The sequence below is a fragment of the Vulpes lagopus genome, chromosome 11 (assembly GCF_018345385.1).
Source record: "Vulpes lagopus strain Blue_001 chromosome 11, ASM1834538v1, whole genome shotgun sequence".
NCBI lineage: Eukaryota > Metazoa > Chordata > Mammalia > Carnivora > Canidae > Vulpes > Vulpes lagopus.
The window spans coordinates 48,234,927-48,254,847 of record NC_054834.1 but is presented as its reverse complement, the minus strand read 5'-3'; the positions used below and the strand labels follow the sequence as shown (position 1 = coordinate 48,254,847).

At 55.7% G+C, this 19,921-nt stretch overlaps 1 protein-coding gene across 3 annotated transcripts in view; it reads right to left on the bottom strand.

The window, feature by feature from the left end:
- Positions 1–397: 397 nt before the first annotated feature.
- Positions 398–19,921, bottom strand: part of LRRN2 (leucine rich repeat neuronal 2) — a 62,065-nt gene continuing 42,541 nt past the window's right edge. For 2 of the 3 annotated variants that reach the window (XM_041723590.1, XM_041723592.1), the window contains exon 2: positions 398–3,447. In XM_041723590.1, coding sequence (XP_041579524.1) covers positions 1,094–3,229 — 2,136 coding nt within the window. In that variant the 5' untranslated portion in view covers positions 3,230–3,447 and the 3' untranslated portion in view covers positions 398–1,093. Of the gene's footprint in view, positions 3,448–4,390; positions 4,484–19,921 lie in introns of those variants that run through there. The other variant, XM_041723591.1, reaches the window with a different exon arrangement.

The window sequence follows — 19,921 nt, the reverse complement described above, 5'->3', positions numbered from 1 at the left end:
TTGTTTAATTAGAAATATACCGGGAAGTGCTTCCTAGGCAGTGGCATGTTAATTGCTTATCACGGAAGGAGAAGGGGTGACAATGTTTGGTGATGGAAATTTCCACCCTCTACATCTCTCTGAGCTTTTTCTCTGTTTTCTTCTCCCACCCTCCCCCCCACCCTCTCCTGCTCTCTGCCCTTCTGCACACCCCACCCACCCCCGCCCCCACTCTCAGGTCACAGTTACAGGGGGACTCTGGGGAGCAGGCCCGGATTCAGACCTACAGGGAGCACCTGTGCCCTCTGTCACCACCTCCCCCTCCCCTCCCAGCTCCTCCCCTACCACCCCCTGGGCTGAAAGAGATTCCAGAGAAGAGAGCTTCACAGTTACACTTGGTATTCAAAGATTATTTTCCTTTTGTTTCCTTTCCCCCCTTATTATTGTTATTCTTGTTTATTTTTATTTTTTACAAAACAGGAGAAAAGAGTGAACTGGGTTGGGGGGAGGCGACACATTTCTCCACAAAGGTACAAAATTGCCTCTAGAAAGTCCACCTCAGAGCGCCAACCCAGGCTTGCCAAGACGAGGCATCCCTGGGCATCCCTTCTCTCGCCAGACGTCCTTCGGATGCGGTCTGGAACCCACTGTGGGAGTGGTCCCCCAACGTGGGGAGGGGAGGCCTCCCTCAGCCCTTGCCCAGGAGGGTTAAGAGCAAGCAATTAAGACTATACAAAGAGCAGGGGGCACATCCTGTGGGACACAGGCAGGGAGCGCGTCCTGTGGGACACAGGCAGGGGACATCCAAGCAGAGGCCCCTGGGCCTCTGGGCACACTGACAATGAAGGAGATGGGAGGCTCTGGACAGAGTCCTTCCTGTTCCTTGGAGATGCCCTGCAGAATGTCAGCAGACAGGCCCCACAAGGGAAGGGCAGCTCTTTGGAGCCCACAGGAGCAGCCCCTGGAGCTGAGAACCCCATCTGTCTTGGTCCAGCTGCCAGGCCTCAAGCATGCGGTCCATGTCACTTTCCTGGCAGGGCATCTGGCCCAGATTGCTTCCCTTTGGGTAAAAAGTAGTCCTCGTTATTCCTCTACTGCTGCGAGCGGCTGAGCTTCAGGAATTTTGCAGCAATGGTGGTGACAGCATTTCCCCTTCTGAAGACCTGGACAGCTTCCTTCCTGGGTTCCAGGGCAGGACAAGGGGCGCAGACACCACGCGGACGGAGGGGGTGCTCCAGCCCCAGAAAGCCCAGGCTGGAAGGAGAGCCCGCCCACCCACTCCCTGCCTGGGCTGACCAGTGCCAAGGTGGGCTGCTAGTCCGGCTGCCAACAGGAGGACAGCAAGAGCCAGGATGGCTATGAGCCCAGGTCGGTCCCCTAAGGCTCTGTGGCAAGGAGTGGCCTCTTTAGTCCTGGTCCATACACATGCCAACTGGGTGTGGGCATCAGCAAAGGCCACTTGCAGGCAGGCCCAGTACTCTGTGGCCTGAAGGAGGCGGGTGATGTTGTAGCTGTGGGTGCCCCTCGGCAGGCGGGCCAGAGCAGGAGCCCCCTGACCCCGGGAGGAGGTGCTGGACCAGGTGAGGTTGGTAGAGACTGTGTTGGGTGGGGGGACCCAAGACAGTAGGATGTGATAAGGGTGGGTCTCCTGTACCCGGAGCTCCAGCCCCCATCCCTTGTCCCGGCCCGGCTGCAGGGGAGCCTGGCCCACAGCCACACTAACCGTCTTACTGTCAGCCCCCACCAGGTTCTGAGCCACACAGGTGTACAGCCCGGCCTCTTCTGCCGTCACCCTCCGCAGCTCTAGGGTCCCCTCGGGGTACACCCGGTACTTCCTGCCCGCTCGGGCAGCTGTGAGTCGAACCCCGGCCGGGGTGACCCAGTAGATCTCGGGTTCTGGTTCGGCCAGTGCCCGGCAGTGGAGCGCCAGGCTGTCTCCACTGGCCACCTGCAGGCTGGGAGGGAAGCTGCGGGGGGAGATGAGGGGCAGGCAGTGGTCCGTCATCTCCCGGAAGGGTACCTCACGGACGGGGCGGCGCTGGAGGTCTGGCGGCTCGGCGCACAGGGTGGACTGCGGCTCAATGAAGCGAACGCGGGTGCCCGTGGCATTGGCCCAGCGGATGACACAATCACAGCGGATCGGGTTGCCATGGAGACCCACCTCCTGCAGGTTGGGCAGGGACTCCACCGTCTGCTGGTGCAAGGCACTGAGAGCATTGTTGTTGAGCATGAGGGTCTCCATCTGCGGCAGGTGGTGGAAGGCGCGGGGGTGGATGAAGGACAGCCGGGGGTTGTTGGTGATGTCCAGTTTGGTCAGCTCGGGGAGGTTGACCAGGGCAAACTTGTCAATGGAAACCAGCTCTTCCATGTTGTTCAGCCCCAGCTCCTTGAGGTGCAGCATGTTGGCAAAGTCCCCGGGCCCCACCCGCTGGAGCGGGTTCTTGTTCAGGTCGAGGAACTTGAGCCCGGGCACCTGCTCCAGGGCCCGCCGGGGCACCCGGGCCAGCTGGTTGTCGTAGAAGGAGAGGCTCTCCAGGCTCTGCAAGCCCTCCAGGGCATAGTCGGAGATCTCCCGAAGGTTCATGCCTGCTAGCACCAGGCTACGCAAATTGGCCAGGGGCCGGAAGTTCATGTCCAGGATGGCGTCTACCTTGTTGCCACCGATCATGAGGATCTCGAGGTTGGGCAGCATCTCAAACCAGCGGCTGTCAATGGCCCTCAGCAGGTTGGAGTTGAGGTGCAGCCGCAGCAGGTTGCCGAGGCCGGCGAAGGCCCGGGGGGCGATGCGGTAGAGCTGGTTGTGGTTGAGATAGAGTTCCTGCAGGCTGGCCAGCCCCGCGAAGCTGTGGTCCTCCAGCCGGGTCAGCTGGTTCTCCTCCAGGTGCAGGCTCAGCAGCTGGGGCAGGGCACGGAAATCACAGTCTCGAGCGTCCGAAAAGCTGTTCTGGGACAGGTCCAGCTCCGTGAGATTGGCCAGGTAGTTGAGCTCACTCTGGTCCACACGGATGATGCTGTTGCTCTGCAGCAGCAAAGTCTGTGTGCCCGCGGGCAGCCCGGGGGGCACGGCCGTCAGGAACAGATCGTTGCAGTCCACGGTGGTGGCCTCACGGTAGGACGATCGGGGCGTATACCAGGGCCGGATCTGGCAGGCACACTGAGGAGGGCAGGGCACTCGCCAGGGGACCACGGGCACGGCGGCGGTGGCACTGGCCACCCAAGCTAGCAAGAGGGGGGCCACGAGGAGCCTCATGATGGAGCCGCAGGAGGAGTCTGGAGTCCTTCCACTCTTAGCAGTTCACAGGCTGAGGGTCAGCAGCCCTGCCAGGGCCTGGGGAACCACCCTCCCAGGACAGTCATTCTACGTGGGGATGGGTGGGCACCGCTTCTTACCCTCCTGGGCATGGCTTTCCATCCTTGTCCGCTGGGGCTGGGCCAGCTCATTCATTGCCACGCCCCATCAGGGCAGCCCTGGAAGAAGAGGATGCAGAGTCAGGAGGTGGCAGAGAATGAGAAACTACTCCCTCTGCCCGTGTCACCCCTGTTTGACTTCAGAGGGCAAAGGGGCTGAGAGAGTTGGACCAGGCCACAGCCAGGGCTCACGGGTTCGGTCCTCCAGCCTTGAGGCCTTAGTGTCCTTTTCTACCGTCTTTTGGGGCAGTGAGAAACTGTGAGTCCTTGGGTAAGGAGGGAGAGACTGAACCAAGAAGCTTCCAGGATAACTCAGGAAGGGAGGGGTGTGCGTGCGTGCGTGCGTGCGTGTCTGTGGAGAAGAGGGCATGCAGGAGTCCTGTCATCTCCACAGTCCTTCTGAGCCGAGATGTGTGGAACAGATTCTCTTACCTTTCTCACATCTCCCCCCTCCCTCCTTGGCTCCCTGGGTAAATGGAAAATGAAGTGAGAGTTTCCAGGCATCCCTCTGAGCAGTGTGGGTATTACCAGGGCTGGTGGAAATGGTACACATTCTGGATTCCAGGGTGGGCTCTCGGGACTCTGGAAGTAGGAAGGCAGTGGTCCCTGAGCCCACACCCAGACCAGCCAGGGAAGTGGCTGGTCCTCCTGGGGTCTGCTTGGGCTCTCCTCATGGATGGCTTCCCCCCTGGAGGTGGGGCTTTCCCCTTCCCAACAGCCTGACTGAGCTCCCCAGAAAGAGGTGGGGGTGTAAGACGCCTGGGTGTGAGCTCCTCAGCCCTGCAGGTGAGGTACATGACTCGGTTTTTCTTGCTATTCTCCAGCTTACCCACCATGCACCACACTTTCCAGTGGAAGGTACCCTGACACGCCCACCTCCTTCCCATAGCTCCTTCTCACTGTCTCCTAGACAAGCCCGACTTTTTCTTTGAGCCTCAACTTAAGGTCACCTCTTACAGAAGCTTCTCCCAAAGCTTCTCCCCTGGCTGGCCAAGGAGCCCACCTTATGTTCCTATAGCGCCGCATGCTCCTAACCCGGATCACATCTCCTGGAAATGGCTCCCCAGCTGGGAAACTGTCCTGGTCATCACTGCAGTTGGAGCATACAGCAGGTGCCCAGTGAATATTTACTGTATGAATCAATTGCTGTAGCTCTAGGATCCCATCCCCCAGGATGTCTCACCCTCACCCCCAGTCCAGAATCTAAGCCACTGCTCTTTCCCACCCCCTAAGTATGGGTAATCCAGGCTCTCCCACAGAGCCTAAGGCCAGGTAGCATCACCCTGGAGGCAAGTCCAGCCTTGGCCTACCACCAACATGGAGGAAGAGCCAGGAGGCCTTGCTGGGCCCAGTCCCCTCTGGACCAGAGGTCCCATTCGGGTAGTCTTCCAAATGCAGGTATCAGGGAAGCAAACCGGCACTTACTGAGCACCTGAAATTTGCCAGGACCCTTCAAAGACTCTTATTTTATGTAACCATCATAATGGGGGCAGTGAGGGGGCATAATTGGGGCAGTGAGAAACTGTGAGTCTTTGGGGACTTTGGGGGCCAACAGGATAAGCATTAATACCCCCAGTTTGCAGATGAAGAAATTGAGGTTTAATGAGCCTCTTTAAATGAGGTTAAAGAATTTGGTGCAAGACACATAGGTGGTCAGCGGCAGAAGATGGGAACCCATCCAAGTCCAGGGGTTGTGGGTTGACACCAGCCCCTTTGTACCTAGGCCGGGCTGTGGCTGCGGCAGGCTGCCTGCCCGTCCTTGTCCCCTGGGGCAACGTCTGCTACCACCTTCTAGACAGGTGTCTCTGCTGGCCAGAGGAGCTCTGTGCCCACCTTGCCCTGCTTCCAGGATGCTGGGGCCAGGGAGGGGAGCAGCTGGAGGCGGGGTACCCTCTGTGAGCAGGAGAGCGCTACGCCTATTTACATTTGACGACTTCCCACCTTCCTCTGCAGCTATTTCTGAAGGTGGGAAAACAATCGTGGCTGAAAATGCACAGAGGTTTTGCGTGGGGTGTGTGTGTGTGTGTGCTGACACATAAAACTCAGAGCAAACAAACACACGTGTACACATGCATGCATGCCTGCAGACGTGCATGGAGGGGAGCCCAGGGAACTTGGCTACCTGAGCCAGGCACTGGTAGGCGGGAAGAGGATAGGGGACTCTGTAGTGTACTGTGAGGGTGGAGAGGCAGCAGGAACCAGGGACAGCCCTGTCATGGGGCTGGACCTAGGCAAGTGGTCCTGCCCCACATCCGTACCAGAGGCCCCTGCCTCCTGCCTGCACCTGGCATGGGGGAGCAGAAGCCACCAGCAAAGTGATCTTACTTCTCAGAGCATCTGCTCCTTCTGTCTAAAAATGAGGTTGTCATTAGGATGACGGGAGCTGAGGGTGGCACACACACACAGAGCTCGGTAAGTGTCAGTTCTCTTCCAGCTCCGGTCATCCCCCAGGGCTGGGAGACTCGCCAGCTACACGACTTCTCAGGAGGAACAGAAATTGGATCCTGTGGCTCAACAAGTCCCTACTGAGCTTGCCCACTGTGGCCCAGCCTTGCCTCAGGGTGGCACGGGGAGCAATGGGCAGAGCTAGATCACACCTTTGCAGAGTGACACACTGTGGCAAGACTAAATAAATGCAAAATGATCAGAAGTGCCCAGGATAGTTCCAAAGGGCAGAGAAGCCTGCAGGGGGTGGAGGGGCCTCTTCGGCTGGGCCTGAGCATCCATTCTCCTGGCTTCAGACACTGACTGAGCCACAGGCATCTCTCCTCCAACATCACCTTTGTCCTAACACCTTTGTCCTACAGATGCTCAGCTGTGTGCAAGGGAGGAAGGAACCACTTAAAACATAACCGAAAGCCTTCTGAGACACCATTCCCTCCACCCTGGGCAGCACCCTCCTCCTCAGCCAGGAGCCCAGGGCTGGGGTTCAGTGCCCAGAGAGAGGCAATGGCTTGATGACTCACATTTGGCCACACCCCTGATCCCAAGGCTTGGCAAAGGCCCAGACAAGTCCTTCCTCTTGCTGCTGAGCATGCAGCCCCTTCCAGGGAGGAGCACTGAGCTGCCCACTACCTGCCATCACTGGTTCTGGCCGTCTTGCACATGCCCACTCATGCCCACTCACGCCAGATGATTAGCAATTTCTGCTGGGAGCTGCAGAGAAAGCTAATTGTCTTTTATCTATAATCTCTGGGGTGAGCAGGAGTTCAGATGATAGTGTGGACATTCTCCCCAACTGGATTTCAAGCTCCTTGCGGCAGAGGCCATGTCGTACATGATTTTGTGCCCCCGCAAACAGTGCAGGGCTGAGCGCACAGAGGGTATTTGTAAATGACACCAGGGGGGAAATGGATGATCCTCCCATCAACCCGAGTGTAGGCAGAGAAGGGATTATTTAGTCTGGTCCTGCAGGGGAAGCAACTGAGGCATGATGTGACTTGTTAGAGGTTGTACAGTTTCCACGTGGCCAGGTCAGGGTTCAAACCCAGGTCTCGGATTCTAGAACCTGAGCCACCAGCCCAGCCAAGGCTTGCTGCCTGGTGGATCCCAGCCTGTCTCACAGGAGCAGCGCGCAGGGCTGGCCCGGAATGTTTGCCTCAGATGTAAATTCCTTCAGAGTTGACTTGGGTCCTCACCACCTCCTCCCCCACGGCCACTTGGTGGGCCCTGTGGATACCACTCCTTAATTTTGGGCTAGAGTGACACCCCTCCCTCCCCCACTTATGGGATAGCACAGGGAAGGCACCGTCTCTGAGTGTGGCTGGCCCTGGCACCACAGGGACAAACAGAGCCAGCATGCCGCACACAGACCTCAGCCTGCCTTCTGATTGGGGGCTGGGGGCTGCTGGCCAGCCTTGGCCTTCAGTGATGGAAGACTGAAAGCCCTGGGGCTGCAGTCAGGGAAGCAGGGCTGTCCACTCCAGGGGCAAAATTTCCAGGGCAAGAGCTGGCACTGCAAGCTACGTGGGACCCGCCTCCTCCAGGCAGCTGCTCTGGATCTAGCATAAAGTGTGGAATGGTCCGTTACACTCAGATCCTTGGCAAAGAGCTGAATGAAGAGTGTGGGAGAAGCTGTTGTCAAAGGCTGCTCCTTCTCCCACCCTGCCCCGCCCCGGCTCAGTCCCTGGCACTCTGGGGGCGGGTGGTGACAGTCCCACTCCTCCAGATGGTTGGTATGTGGGGGCTCTCTCTCTCCCCTCCCTTCTCTCCCCTTCCGGGGGCAGCCCCCACCCAGCCTCCCAGAGTCAGAGCCAAGGGTCCAGAGGGAGGAGCGGTGGTGGTGATCGATGGCCTGGCCTTCGCTGCGTCAGTGCCAGGTGCCCCCTGAGCTGCAGAGACAGATGGGCAGCAGAATTGAGTGTAGCGTTGATAAACTCCGGCCTCCTCACCAGTAGATAAGTGCTGGGTGGGAGGGCTGCTGGGGGAGGGGGACAGCCCTCCCTCTGCGCACCTGGCCTCCTGCTTCTCCAGGGAGGTGAGCGGGGCTCCTCACTCCCACCTCTCATTGAATCCCAGACAAGCAGGTCCTCAGAGGGAGGCGAGCCAAGCGTTTATCTAGCCTTGCAGAGTCTGAATTCCATAAATAACTTATGTAAAGGAGGAGCGGTGGAGCGGAAGGAGCCTGGGCTTTGCCATCAGAGTCTGAGCCTGGCTCCACCACTTGCTGTGTGACCTTGGGCCAAGCAGGCAGCCTTCTGAGCCTCAGATGCCTGAGCTGGGACGTGGGGGTAGCACCCTCCTGCCAGAACCTGGGGAGGCGCACTGGAGGTCAGGGGTATGAAGTGCTGCTCCTTCCCTTTCATGCCCACCCCATCCCCAGCTGCCTCTCATCCCTTCTTACCACCTACTTCTCAGCTCTCACTTTTTGTGATAAATTAAAAAAAAAAATAGGGCAGCCCTGGTGGCGCAGCAGTTTAGCGCCGCCTGCAGCCCAGGGCGTGATCCTGGAGACCCTGGATCGAGTCCCACGTCAGGCTCTCTGCATGGAGCCTGCTTCTCCCTCTGCCTATGTCTCTGCCTCTCTCTCTGTGTCTCTCATGAATAAATAAAATCTTTAAATATATATGTTGAAGTATAACACATGTACAGGAGCGTGTATACATGGCACTCATCCCAGGTGCACAGCTCCATGAATTTTCCCACCAGTAGGTACCTGGGCAGCCACCAACCAGAACAAGATGTAAAGACTTCCAGCACTCCAGTAAGCTCCCAGGTGGCCCTCCTGGGCGACACCCACCGCACGTAACCATTGTCCTGGCTTCCATCACCATCAGTCAGTTTCATCTTTAAGCCCAGAATTCCCCTTCCTTCTCCATCACGACTGGGGACTGGGGTCTTTGGAAATGGTTGACTCTGACTTTAGGGAACTCCAGAACTTCAGACTTGAAATTCTCTTATGTCATCTTCCTGCTTCCAAGTGGGCTACACTTCTCATGGTCTCACCCCCCTCCTATTTTTTTTAATTGAGAAAGAGAGTGAGCATGTATGAGCGAGTAGTGGGAGGGACACAGGGAGAGGGAGAGGGAGGGGGAGAGGGAGAGGGAGAGGGAGAGGGAGAGGGAGAGGGAGAGGGAGAGGGAGAGGGAGAGGGAGAGGGAGAGGGAGAGGGAGAGGGAGAGGGAGAGAGAGAATCCCAGGCAGGCTCCACATCCAGTGCAGAGCCTGATATGGGGCCAGGGTCTCACACTTAATCAGGCAGGGATGCTGGTTCCTCTTATTCTCCTTTCTTGTTCTACAACTTCCAAATCTGGAAATTGCTCTATACCTGAACAACACCCCCCACCCTAGCCCGCTCCAGTTGAGTCCTCACGGCTGGGCCTGTGAGTGCCATGTGCCCAAGACAAGAAGATGCCAGGAGGATGTCTTGCCCCACACACCACTGGTCTCTCCTCCAGCCTCCCTTCCCCAAGGCCCTGTAGGGGCACCTCCTGGGGCAGTGCTGTTGCCTCTTTTCCGCCCAACCCCTAGGTCTTCTCGTTATAGAGTGTAGGGCACAGGCATGTGGACAAATATGGGGGTGGCCAGGAAGCAGAGGCCCAGACTCACGGCTCAGTGTCCCCGGCTCTCTCCACCCAGCTGTGTCAGAGGCTCTTACACTCCACATGCAACATCTCCCACCAAGCCTGTTCTTGCTTCTGCCATCCAACAGTCTCCAAGACCCAACATCTCCGCCACCTTGACCTGTCCCTTTCTCATCTCCCGCCCCTGCCACAGTTGCTTGCACTTAGCACCCCATCTATGATAGGCTCCTCTGGTGCCTCCTGCTCAGCTCTCAGTGGCCCTCTTGTTCCCAGACACCCCCGCTCCTGCAAAACTAGACTTGCTATTTCCTTCCACACCTGGGGGCCTTTCACTCTGCAAAGCCCCTTCCAACTTCAACTGTCAGGTCCTCTTCAGCCAGACAAGCCCGTCCCAAATGCCACCACCTCTGTGACACTTTCCTAGGGTTCCATTCCCTCCAAAAAGGGTGGTCTCTCCCACCATGTCACAGTCCCCAAGACTCTTGGGACAGACCTCCTCCCTAGTAGCACCCTCCTTATTGTCAGACCTTGGTTCTGTCTTCCCAACCAGGCTGTGAGCTCATGGAGGAAAAGGTGCTTTGTTACTGATTCGTGTGTCCTCAGAGCCCAGTGCCAGGCACACTTTCCCTGTGGGGGTCGGAGGTATTCTACTGTATGAACTGCGGATCTCAACACACGTAGGGGGGCATGAAAACAATTTAAAGTGAGTCACAATCTGCATTTTAAAAAACGAAATACTACTCTCCATTCCCTGTCTCCTGGCTGGCCAGGACAGAGGGTGCTGGAGTTCTGGTGTCTGGAAGGGAGGCTGCCTCTCTCTTTCTTAATTAGCAGCAGAGGGTGCCAGGAGCGAGCCCGCCAGGCCATTGCTGCTGGTTGCACTGCAGGGCAGGAGGCTGTAGGGAGCGGGGAGTAGGTCGGACCTGCCGCCACCCGGGGCTGCCAGGTGCTGCTGATCATCTGTCCACCCTCGGGATGCCTTCCCTGATCCTTGGCCCTTCTCCTGGCTCCCCCAGTGCCCCAAGCAGCCCTCCACCATGAACTGCTGGTTCCTTGTCAGTCTGCCTCCCCCACTGGACTGTGAGCCCCTCGGGAGAAGGGGCTGTGCCCAGACTTGCCAGCTCCTTCCATAGTCTGGCACCTCGTAGGAACCCAGGCAGCATCTGCAGGAGAACAGTAGGACGGAGGGCAGGAGGGACAGAAAGGCAAGGAAGGGCAGGTGAGGAGGAGCAGGTGTAGGGGGTGCTGCTTGTGTCGGTGCCCTGGAGACCAGGCTGGTCTGGTCTGCACTCAGGCTCTTTTGCCTCCTTTCCTGCCACCTGGAAGGAGGCCACACGGCTCCTGGGGTCTGCACTCCTTAGTATGCACCCTGGCTCCCCTGCCCCTGGCTTGAGCCTTTTCTCTGCCTCAGGCTTCTGCCTCTTGATTCCACATAATCCTACGATGATCCTCGCCCTGCTAGAACTCTTCTAGGCTCTCCCTTGGGAAATCCTGTGGACTCCACCAACCCCTCTGAGAGCTTAGCCTGGTGATTCAGGGGTGGGTTTTCCAGGCAGATCTGCACTTGAATCCTGGTGCTGGCTGTGTGACCTTGAGCATCCTCACTGGAGTTCTTGCTCTGGGCATGGGGAGAGAGCTTACCTCATAGGGAGCCTGAGAACGACGATGTCTGTAAAGTGCCTGGTGCTCAATAGAGCCCCCTTCCTGTTCTACCCACCTCTGTGTGTATGAAGCCCAGTCTCTGGCTTCTAGACCATCTTTGCGCCCAAGCAACACCAGGCTGGCCCTGTGGCCTCTAAGGCAGGCACCCTCTCCTAGGCACCCTAGGTTGAAACTCCTTCCCTGTGCAGCTAGCTGCCCTCCCAGGGGCCTCCAACTGGGGTCCTGTTTCTAGTCTCCAGGACTGCTCTGGGACTCAGTTCATTGATAGGTCCCTGAGGTCTGACACAAGTCTCACCCAATAAACTGCGTGGCTCCTCCTGGCTTAGGTGAGCCATGCATCCATCTGTTTCCCCCAGATGCTCCCTGGACGCTGGGAGAGGGCACCTCCTAGCAGCAGAGTTCTAGATGTCCCAGCCTGATGGCAGCCCATAATCATTCCACACTGGCTGTGGATTCTCACAAGTCAGAGGGGCGGCCAAGCCTGGCTGCTGACCCATGAGCTGCTCCAGCCTCCCTCCCTGTAGCTCCTTGTGACCCTCCTATAATCAAGTGGGAGTGCTGGGCAGATCCTGCATTATTCTGGAAGGGCTCTCTCCCCCTCCACCACCCTCCACAGCCAGGGCCCCAGGACATCTCTCCACATGCAGCAGACCCCTGGGAGCTAGGTGCAAGGGCAGCAGGAAGTGAGAGAAAATTTTGGAGAGATTCAAGCCATATGCTTTCCTGCCCCTGGAGCCTTTGCCCAAGCAGGGGCCTTGCCCAGAATGCCTCACTTGTGCATATTGGGACTTCCTTCCCACCCTTGAAGTTATCCCTGACTGTGGCCTCTCCTACAGATTAATCAATACCTTGCTCCTTCTCCCATCCCCTGAGAACCCCAACCTGATAAGATATTGGCCTCCTGTCTCAGACTGTGAACTGTCCCAGCTCTGAGGCTCCATGGCCCCGGAAAGAACAGAGAGCATCAGCATTGTCCAAGGTGAATGGGGAGCTAGATGAGGGAGTTCCTCTCTCCATAGTATTGGGGTACAGAGGGAGGGATCCCAGGGCACACGGGGGTGAGGAGGTCAGGGGGGAGGAGCTTGGAACCCAAAGAAAAGGAGGCAGAGTGAATAGGGAGCAGACCAGTCAAACAAGGAGAAAGGCCAAACCTCTTCTAACGGAAAAGGAAAACGAAATCAAAATGAAAATTGATGAGGCGGAGAGAAAAGGAGACTCATTTCATCAGCAGGTTTGCCAGATGAAGCTCGGAGATAAATCATGCGGCAGAAGGAGTCTTGGTGCCTGCGTGGGGCTCTGGCCTGCTCCTCACACCTGTCTGGGCAGCCTTGGGATAAGTGGCTGTGGCCGAGGCCCTGCTGGGGGGCTATTTGCTCCCCTAACTGCTGTGGGAATGGCCTGTTGCTCCTCAGCACCTCCTTCAGGCCTGCCCTTCTATTCCTTCACTGGGTTCCCCGGGTCCCCTCACCAGGGCCCCCGGCCTCTGCCTCAGCAGTGTGGGTCAGGCCTATAAAGAGAACTTCTCAGAAGCTCCATCCAGTCTTCTCTGCCCCTCGCCCAGGTTCCCTGAGGCCAGGAGTGGGGGAAGCAGAGGACATAGGGCGGGATCGGGCTGGGTTCGAGTCTCGGCTTGGGGACACACATTGGGACATGGCCTCTCACTTCTCTAGGTCCTTGGCTCCTCATCTGTGCAGTGAGGTGGTTGGGCTCCTGGAGCATGGCTCTCAAACTTCGGTCGCCAGACCAGCCATGGCAGCATCACTTGGGAACTTGTTAGGAATGCAGGTCCCAGGGACGCCTGGGTGGCTCAGTGGTTGAGCATCTGCCTTTGGCTCAGGTCATGAACCCGGGATCCTGGGATCGTGTCCCGTATCAGGCCCCTCCTACAGGGAGCCTGCTTCTCCATGTTTCTACCTTTCTCTATCCCTCATGAATAAATAAATAAAATCTTAAGAAAAAAAAAAAAAGGAATGCGAGTCCTGTACCCTACCCCAAGGACAGCTACAGCATCAGGTGCTCAGAGGGTGGGACCTGGCAACAAGGGCGGAACCAGCCCTCTGCCAGGTGGTTCCACCGGATGCTCCTGTTCAAGAGGCACTGGACCAGATCATCTCAGAGGCCCCTCCAGCTGAGATCAGAGCTCTGCAAACAGGACCAGCGCCAGCCAGGAACACTCAGCTACAGCCACGTGGATGACGAGCTGCTTACCACTCTGCTGGCTGTAAAGACTTGGGTGTTGCAGACCCTCCTGCCCTTTCTTCCTGGCTGCAAGGAAACTCTTTACCCATCGAGCATTACTAGGACCCCGACTGTGTGCTGGCACGGCGAGGGGGCAGAGACGCAAGGTGGTGGGAAGAGCAGGCAGGGAGTCACAGATTTAAAAAATCCCATCTACTAACATTTGATAAAAGTGGTCATAAAAGTATATTCTGAGGGCAGCAGGCGCACAGCCTAGAGGAGGTAACAGGATTCTGCTGCATGTGGCAAGGTGGGCAGATTTACTAAAAGCCACGGAATTGTACACTAAAAATGGGTGGATTTGATGGTACGTGAGTTGTATTTGACAGAGCTGGTTAAAGAAGATTCACAGAAGACGTGTTACCTGCATCCACAGGTCAGTAGGCGCACAGAAGGTGGGAGGCATTCTATGCATATTGGGGGCACCAGGAGCAAAGGTCCTGGGATAAGAACATGGAGGTAATTCCAAGAACTGAGTGGTACCCCCTTAGGGCCTGAGAATGTGGGTGATGTGGCGAAGAGGCTGGAGCAGCCGGCTGGGGCCAGAATGGCCCAGACATGATAGAGCAGAGAGTGTGGCCAGAGGGGCATCCAGGCAGAGGCTGCTACAGCCACCAGTAATGGCCTGCAAGGGCCACGTGCACCTTGCGATGTAAATTCTTCAATATCTGTGATCCTATGTGATTCTCATGATAGTCCTGGAAGATCATAGGTGTCCTTACCTCATTTTTTAAAAAGATCTTATTTATTTATTTTAGAGAGAAAGAGTAAGAGCAGGGGAGGGGCACACAGAGAGGGAGAGAATCCCAGGCAGACTCCCTGCTAAGCATGAAGCCCAGCATGGGGCTCAATCCCACAACCCTGAGATCATGACCTGAGCTGAAATCGAGTTGGAAGCTTCACCGACTGAGCCCCTGGGGGCCCCAGAGTCATTACTCCATTTTAAGGGAAAGGATACTAAATAAGTAGCCCAACAAACGAGTATGGGAGCCCGGGTTAGAATACAGCGTGCTTCCAAGGCGGGTCCTTATTTTCTCAGTGGGACAGCAGTGCTGCTACTGGCAGCTACTGATTGAAGAGTAATGGTGAGCCCAGCCTCAGGCCAGCGGCCTGACATGAATGTGCACTGAATGCTCAGAGGCACACTATGTGGAGGTAATAGCCCCATTTCACAGATGTGAGAAGCAAGGTACCATGATCGAGAACATCCAGCTGGTAGAGACAGGACTCAGACAAGGTTCTGGCTGGTGCCAAAGCCTAAACACTGCCCTAAAACCTATGCTCTAGACGCTGACCCCACATCCTCCTCCTCCACCCCTTTCCCCAGTCAGTTCTTTTAGGACCCAGGATGCAATGAGGGAGATTTCCAGTGACCTCTTACTCAACTTCCCTTGGCCTCAGCCAACACAAGAAAAAGAAACTGCCCCAGGCCTCTGCTGAGCAGCCCTCCTTCCTTGGAAAGGGAAGGCCCTGTCCAGTCTGCCAGAGGCACCCTCTCTCCTCCGAGCCTGTCCATGCCTTCTGAGCCCAGTGCATCTGCTGGGGGACCGAGGGCTCCCAGAGGCCACAGAGCCCAGTGGATGGAAATGCTTCCATCCGTGATCAATAACAGGCATAATTCAGTGACTGCGGCAAGTACAAAGGAGTGTAGGTTAAATCAATATTTAGAAGCCTCAAAATTAAACTAATTAAGAACAAGTCTTAATGATTTTTACTGTCTGGGAATAAAAAAGATAAAAAGCCCACCTATATTTCACGATTCTACCTTAGTAGCTTGTAATACTTTGGGAAGAGTAGAAGATGAAGCGTGCCCCCAGCCAGTGCTGCTTCTGCACTGCAGGAGAAGCAGCACCTTGTCCTTCGTGGCACGTGGGGAAGAGAGAGGGGGAGGGGCGAGCACAGGTTGCCAACAGCATGTTGTAGAAGGCCACTGGCTTGGGGTGAGGACTGTTATGGGGGGAACTATGACCTCCCACCCCCAAAAGGCATATTTAAGTCCTAATTCCCGGTACCTGTGAATGTGACCTTAATCTCGAAATTGGGTCCTTGCAGGTGACATCACGTGAAGATGAGGGTGGTCCCTCCTCCAGTGACTGGTGTACTTATTATAAGAGGGAAGTTTGGATGCAAAGAGGCACAGGGAGGATCCCAAGAGATGACACAGAGACCGAAGTCCTGCTGCTGTGCGCAGAGGACCACCGACAGCAGCCGGACAGCATCCGAGCTGGGAGGAGGTGAGCCAGGAGCCTGCCGGGGGTGTTTCAGAGGAAGCCTGGCTTTGCCTGCCGCACCTCGACTCCAGACTTCTGGCCTCCAGAACTAAGACAGTACAGTTCTGTTGTTTTGAAGCTCCAACCCCCCCCCCCCCCCCCCCCCCCCAGTTTGTGGGACTGTGAGATGGCAGCCTCAGCAAAGTGATATAGGGTTTGGATCCTAGTGCTCGCTCTGCCATTTGCTAGCTGTGGGAGCCTGGCAAGACGCTTCACCTCTACGAGCCTCTGTTTTCTCCCCTGAAAAACAGGGATAAGACTAGTACCTCCTGTTTTTGCACAGAGACGCGGTACTCAGGAGACGGGGAACAAGAATGTGAAATGTGCACTTGGAGCGTCTGTGCTACACAAATGTCACGTAGGCTCAGCGCTGGCCTGAAGAATCTGGGAAGGGGCCCAGGCGCCGTCAGATGGGCAGGAAGCTCCTGCCAGCACTGGCCTGGCCTAAACACCCGGGCAGCCCCCAGGTGTGAGATGTCTGCATTGTTAGAGATATATCCATGAATGGTATTTTTATCGTCTTTCTCAACAGTATTTTATTTGCTGCCCACTTGGCCCTGGTTTTCTCATCTGTAAAATGAAAGTGTTGGACAACATTATTTTATAGGTATTTTTCAGCATTATTTTCTGGGCTTATTTAAGTATATATTTTAAAAGGATAGTATGCCTTAGCAGCCCGACCTCGTTCTCGTCCTTAAACACTTCTCTGAAACCCAGCAGCCCAGGACAGTTCCGATGGGCGCCAGCTACGGGCCGTAGCCAGAGATCAGGAGTGTTCTGGGGCTTTATGCCCCGCTGCCCCTACTGCCTGGGCTAATGGAGGGGGACCCAAAGCACTTTTCCTCTGTCCTCCTTTGAGGGTTCCAGGCATGAAAGAACAGGAAACCACGTAGGCAGCAAATAAAATCTGTATTGATCATGAGATGGCTGGCATCCCAATCTGGCTGGCTCCCAGGACTGTTCGTCTTAAATAAACGTTCCTAATGATCCACTCGTACTCAATACGGGAGCCGTGTCTTGTTAAAGTGCGGTGGAACAGGGCGGCTGAGCATGGAGTTGCTGCCACTCTGTCGGGACCTCTTCCAGGTCTCTGGGGGCAGATAAGGTTCTCAGGTAGCTTCTCTGGATCCTGGAAGGAGCTGTACCTTGCTGCAGGTTCTCAAACAGGGAGGCCAACCTTCCGGCCACGTGACAACCAACACTCTTCCCAGACGGTATGAGTGTGGAGAATGAGCATCTGTTTGCACACTGCCCTCATAAGACAGGTGACGCCAGCAGCATCACCATGGTAACGGTCACCACGGTGCCATCGTGGTGGCTGCCCCACCTGCAGCCTACCATCTCCATCAGTAGCACCAGCCCCATTGTGCCACCCTGGCTGTCATCACCATACCTGATCACCCCCACCATCTATCTCCACGTCGTAAGTGTCCTACTCATCATACGAAAATTTGTATGGTTTCATCACTGTGACTTGTACAGAATCTGAAACAGATACAGATTTTGCCCCTGGAAATACACATTAGATGGTAAGACCCCTATAATGCTAACATGAGAATGACTGAACTCACATGTCCACAGAGGTCTCCCAAAAGAAGCATGAACATGGTTGTATGATGTACACATGGAGAGCACCGGGGGAAGGGAAGTAGACAGGGGACCTCCACATTCTGCGTGGGGGAAATACAAATGACAATCTGTTGCTTCTTATTATCTCTGCATTTTTCAACTCTGACTATACCATCAAATCATATAAGGATCTTTTATTTATTTATATATATTTTTAAAGTAGCTCGATGCTGGGGAGTTCCCAAATGTGGGAGACTCACAACCCTGAGATTAAGGCCTGAGCTGAGACCAAGTGTCAGATGCTTAACCAGCTAAGCCGCCCAGGCGCCCCCATATATAGGGATCTTTGAAAATATTCTTATGCCTGCATTCCACTCCAGTCCAATGAAATCAGTCTCTGGGGATATGATGCAGGCATGGTATTAAAAGAAAAAAAAATCTCTCTAGGATTTCTTTGTATGTAAATCTTACATCAAAAGAAAATAAAAAACCCTGTAAAACAAAATTGAACTCCATTGTCATTGATGCTGAAATATTTAGGGAGAAGTGTACTGATGTCTGCAATTTACTTTGCAATGCACCAAAAATAAGATGGATTGATGGATAGATGGCAGAGGGATGTGAGAGCAAGTCTAGGAATAGGTTAAAGGTAGAACCTAGATGGTGGGCTGTTCACTGTAAAATTCCAACTTTGCAGTATATTTCAAATTTTTCATAATAAAAAATTCCCAAGTGGTTTAAATATGAAGCCAGGACGGAGAACCACTGCATCTGATGGAAAAATCCATAAGCATGTGTGTTTTTCTTTCCTTCACCCTCCTTGTGTGAAAGAACATTACCCCCCCACAACCCTGCCCATCCCTCCGGTTCTCATCAAACCAATCAGAATCTCCCCCAGGACCTTCCAGCCCTTCCTAGGTCGGAGCACACACAGGAAGTATATTTGTGCGGTGCAGCTGGGGCAGCAGAGGTGGCTGCCTGCAGCAGGGGTGAGCAGCCCAGGACAGGCCTCACGGGGCCACCCTGAGGGCCCAGGGCTGTGCCTGGGACCCACCATGGGCCTGCCAGTCGGCTGGCTCTGCTCTGCTCATATCCCCCCCGAGTGTCCCCTTCCTAAAGCCCTGGCTCAGCATTCTTAGCAAGGATTCAGTGTTTTCCCAAAAAAAAAACAGAGTAGAGGCTATTGCAGCATGTGTGTGTGCGTGCGCGCGCGCTCGCACCCGCAGTGGGGAGGACACTGCAGGCAGGAGCTGACCCACCTCATCTGCATGCTCCTCCACAGCCCACCGCCCTGTGGCCTGTCCCCTGTCGGGGGAGTGCCATGGCAACACCGTGCCCTTTAAACACCGGAGTCTGGGCTGCCATAGCACAGCAGCATCAGGCAATTTAATTAAGGGGCTGGCAGCAGACAAACTTTGTGAGTTAAAGGCATTTTATTAAATCCCATTGTATTATGCAGCTCAGATCCCCCAGGAGCTGCAGAGCTGGGGGAGGACAGAGAATTTGCTGGGGTTTTCTTTTCTCTTCTTTGCTTTTTCTGGCCTCCCTTCTGCTTGGTGAAAGCACTCACCCAGTGTAGGGGCCCAGCCGTGACCGCCACTCCTGCCTGGCGTGGGCCTTGGCCTAGGTCTGCAGGCAGCAGTCGGGGCCCATGATCAGCAGCACTGACCCCACGTGTCGCCATTCACAGAGCACCTTCACCAGCAGTACCTTGGGGCCAGGCCCCTGATCCTGTTCAGCATCCATCACACACACCTCATGCTGCCTGCACCAAGGTCTGTGCTTCCCAGGCATTATCTCCCTGAATCCTCCCACACCCCTGGAGTAGGACTGCTGGCATTCCCCTTTTGTAGCAAGAGAAACTGAGGCTTACAGATGCTAAGTAGATTGCCCATGATCTTGTAAGTATAATATGTGGCAGAGAAGCCAGCCCAGACAGGCTAACCAGAGGCCATGGCTCAAAATGTGATCCCCTGCTACCTCCCAAGTCAGGGGATCTTTTCCTCTGTCACCCTGCAGAATGGGTTCCACCAGCCACCCAGCCAGGGGAACCATTCCAGGGTGAAGCTGGTGGGAGTGGGGGTTCCAGGACCCTGACCCCCTCACCCATCAGGCCTAGATTGTGTGAAGGTATCTCATGAAAGGTTACACCCAGGCCCTGGGAACTTGCTGACATGCTCAGAGGGTCCAACCACTCTTCCTGGCCACTCATGTCCATCTAGGACCCAAGATGAAGAACCCGAGGACACAGGTAAGAAACAGGGGGGAACGGAGAAGGTGTGACTTGCCCAGAAACCACAGGATACCCAATCTGCCCAAAGTGGAGCATGGCTTTGGGCCTGTCTATGGGAGCCTGACACCAAGCTCCTGCTCCTGGGGTAGGGAAGGGTCCTCTGGGGTTCTGTGAGCCCCCTGAAAGACCCCATCCTGACAAAACTCTTCTCTGGTGGGCCTCCTCAGCCCCTCACCTTTGGGAGCCCCTCCTGTGTGAGCAAGCATGGGGAGTACAACATGACTGCCAGGCAGCTCAGGAGAGGCCCGTTGTCCACTAGGGCTCCAGTAGGCCCCTGGCCACCAATACCTCCTTACCCTCCCGAGTTGGTCAACCAGGTCTGAGGGAAGAGCCCAGGCTTAGGAGCTGTGCCAGCAAGGAGGAAAAAACACCTCTCCCTGTGCAGACATTCCCTGCTCCCCACCCTGGGCATGGCACCAATGATGAGTGAGACAGGATGTCTGCCCTCCAGATCTGTCCTGGGGGGACAGTCCTCTTGA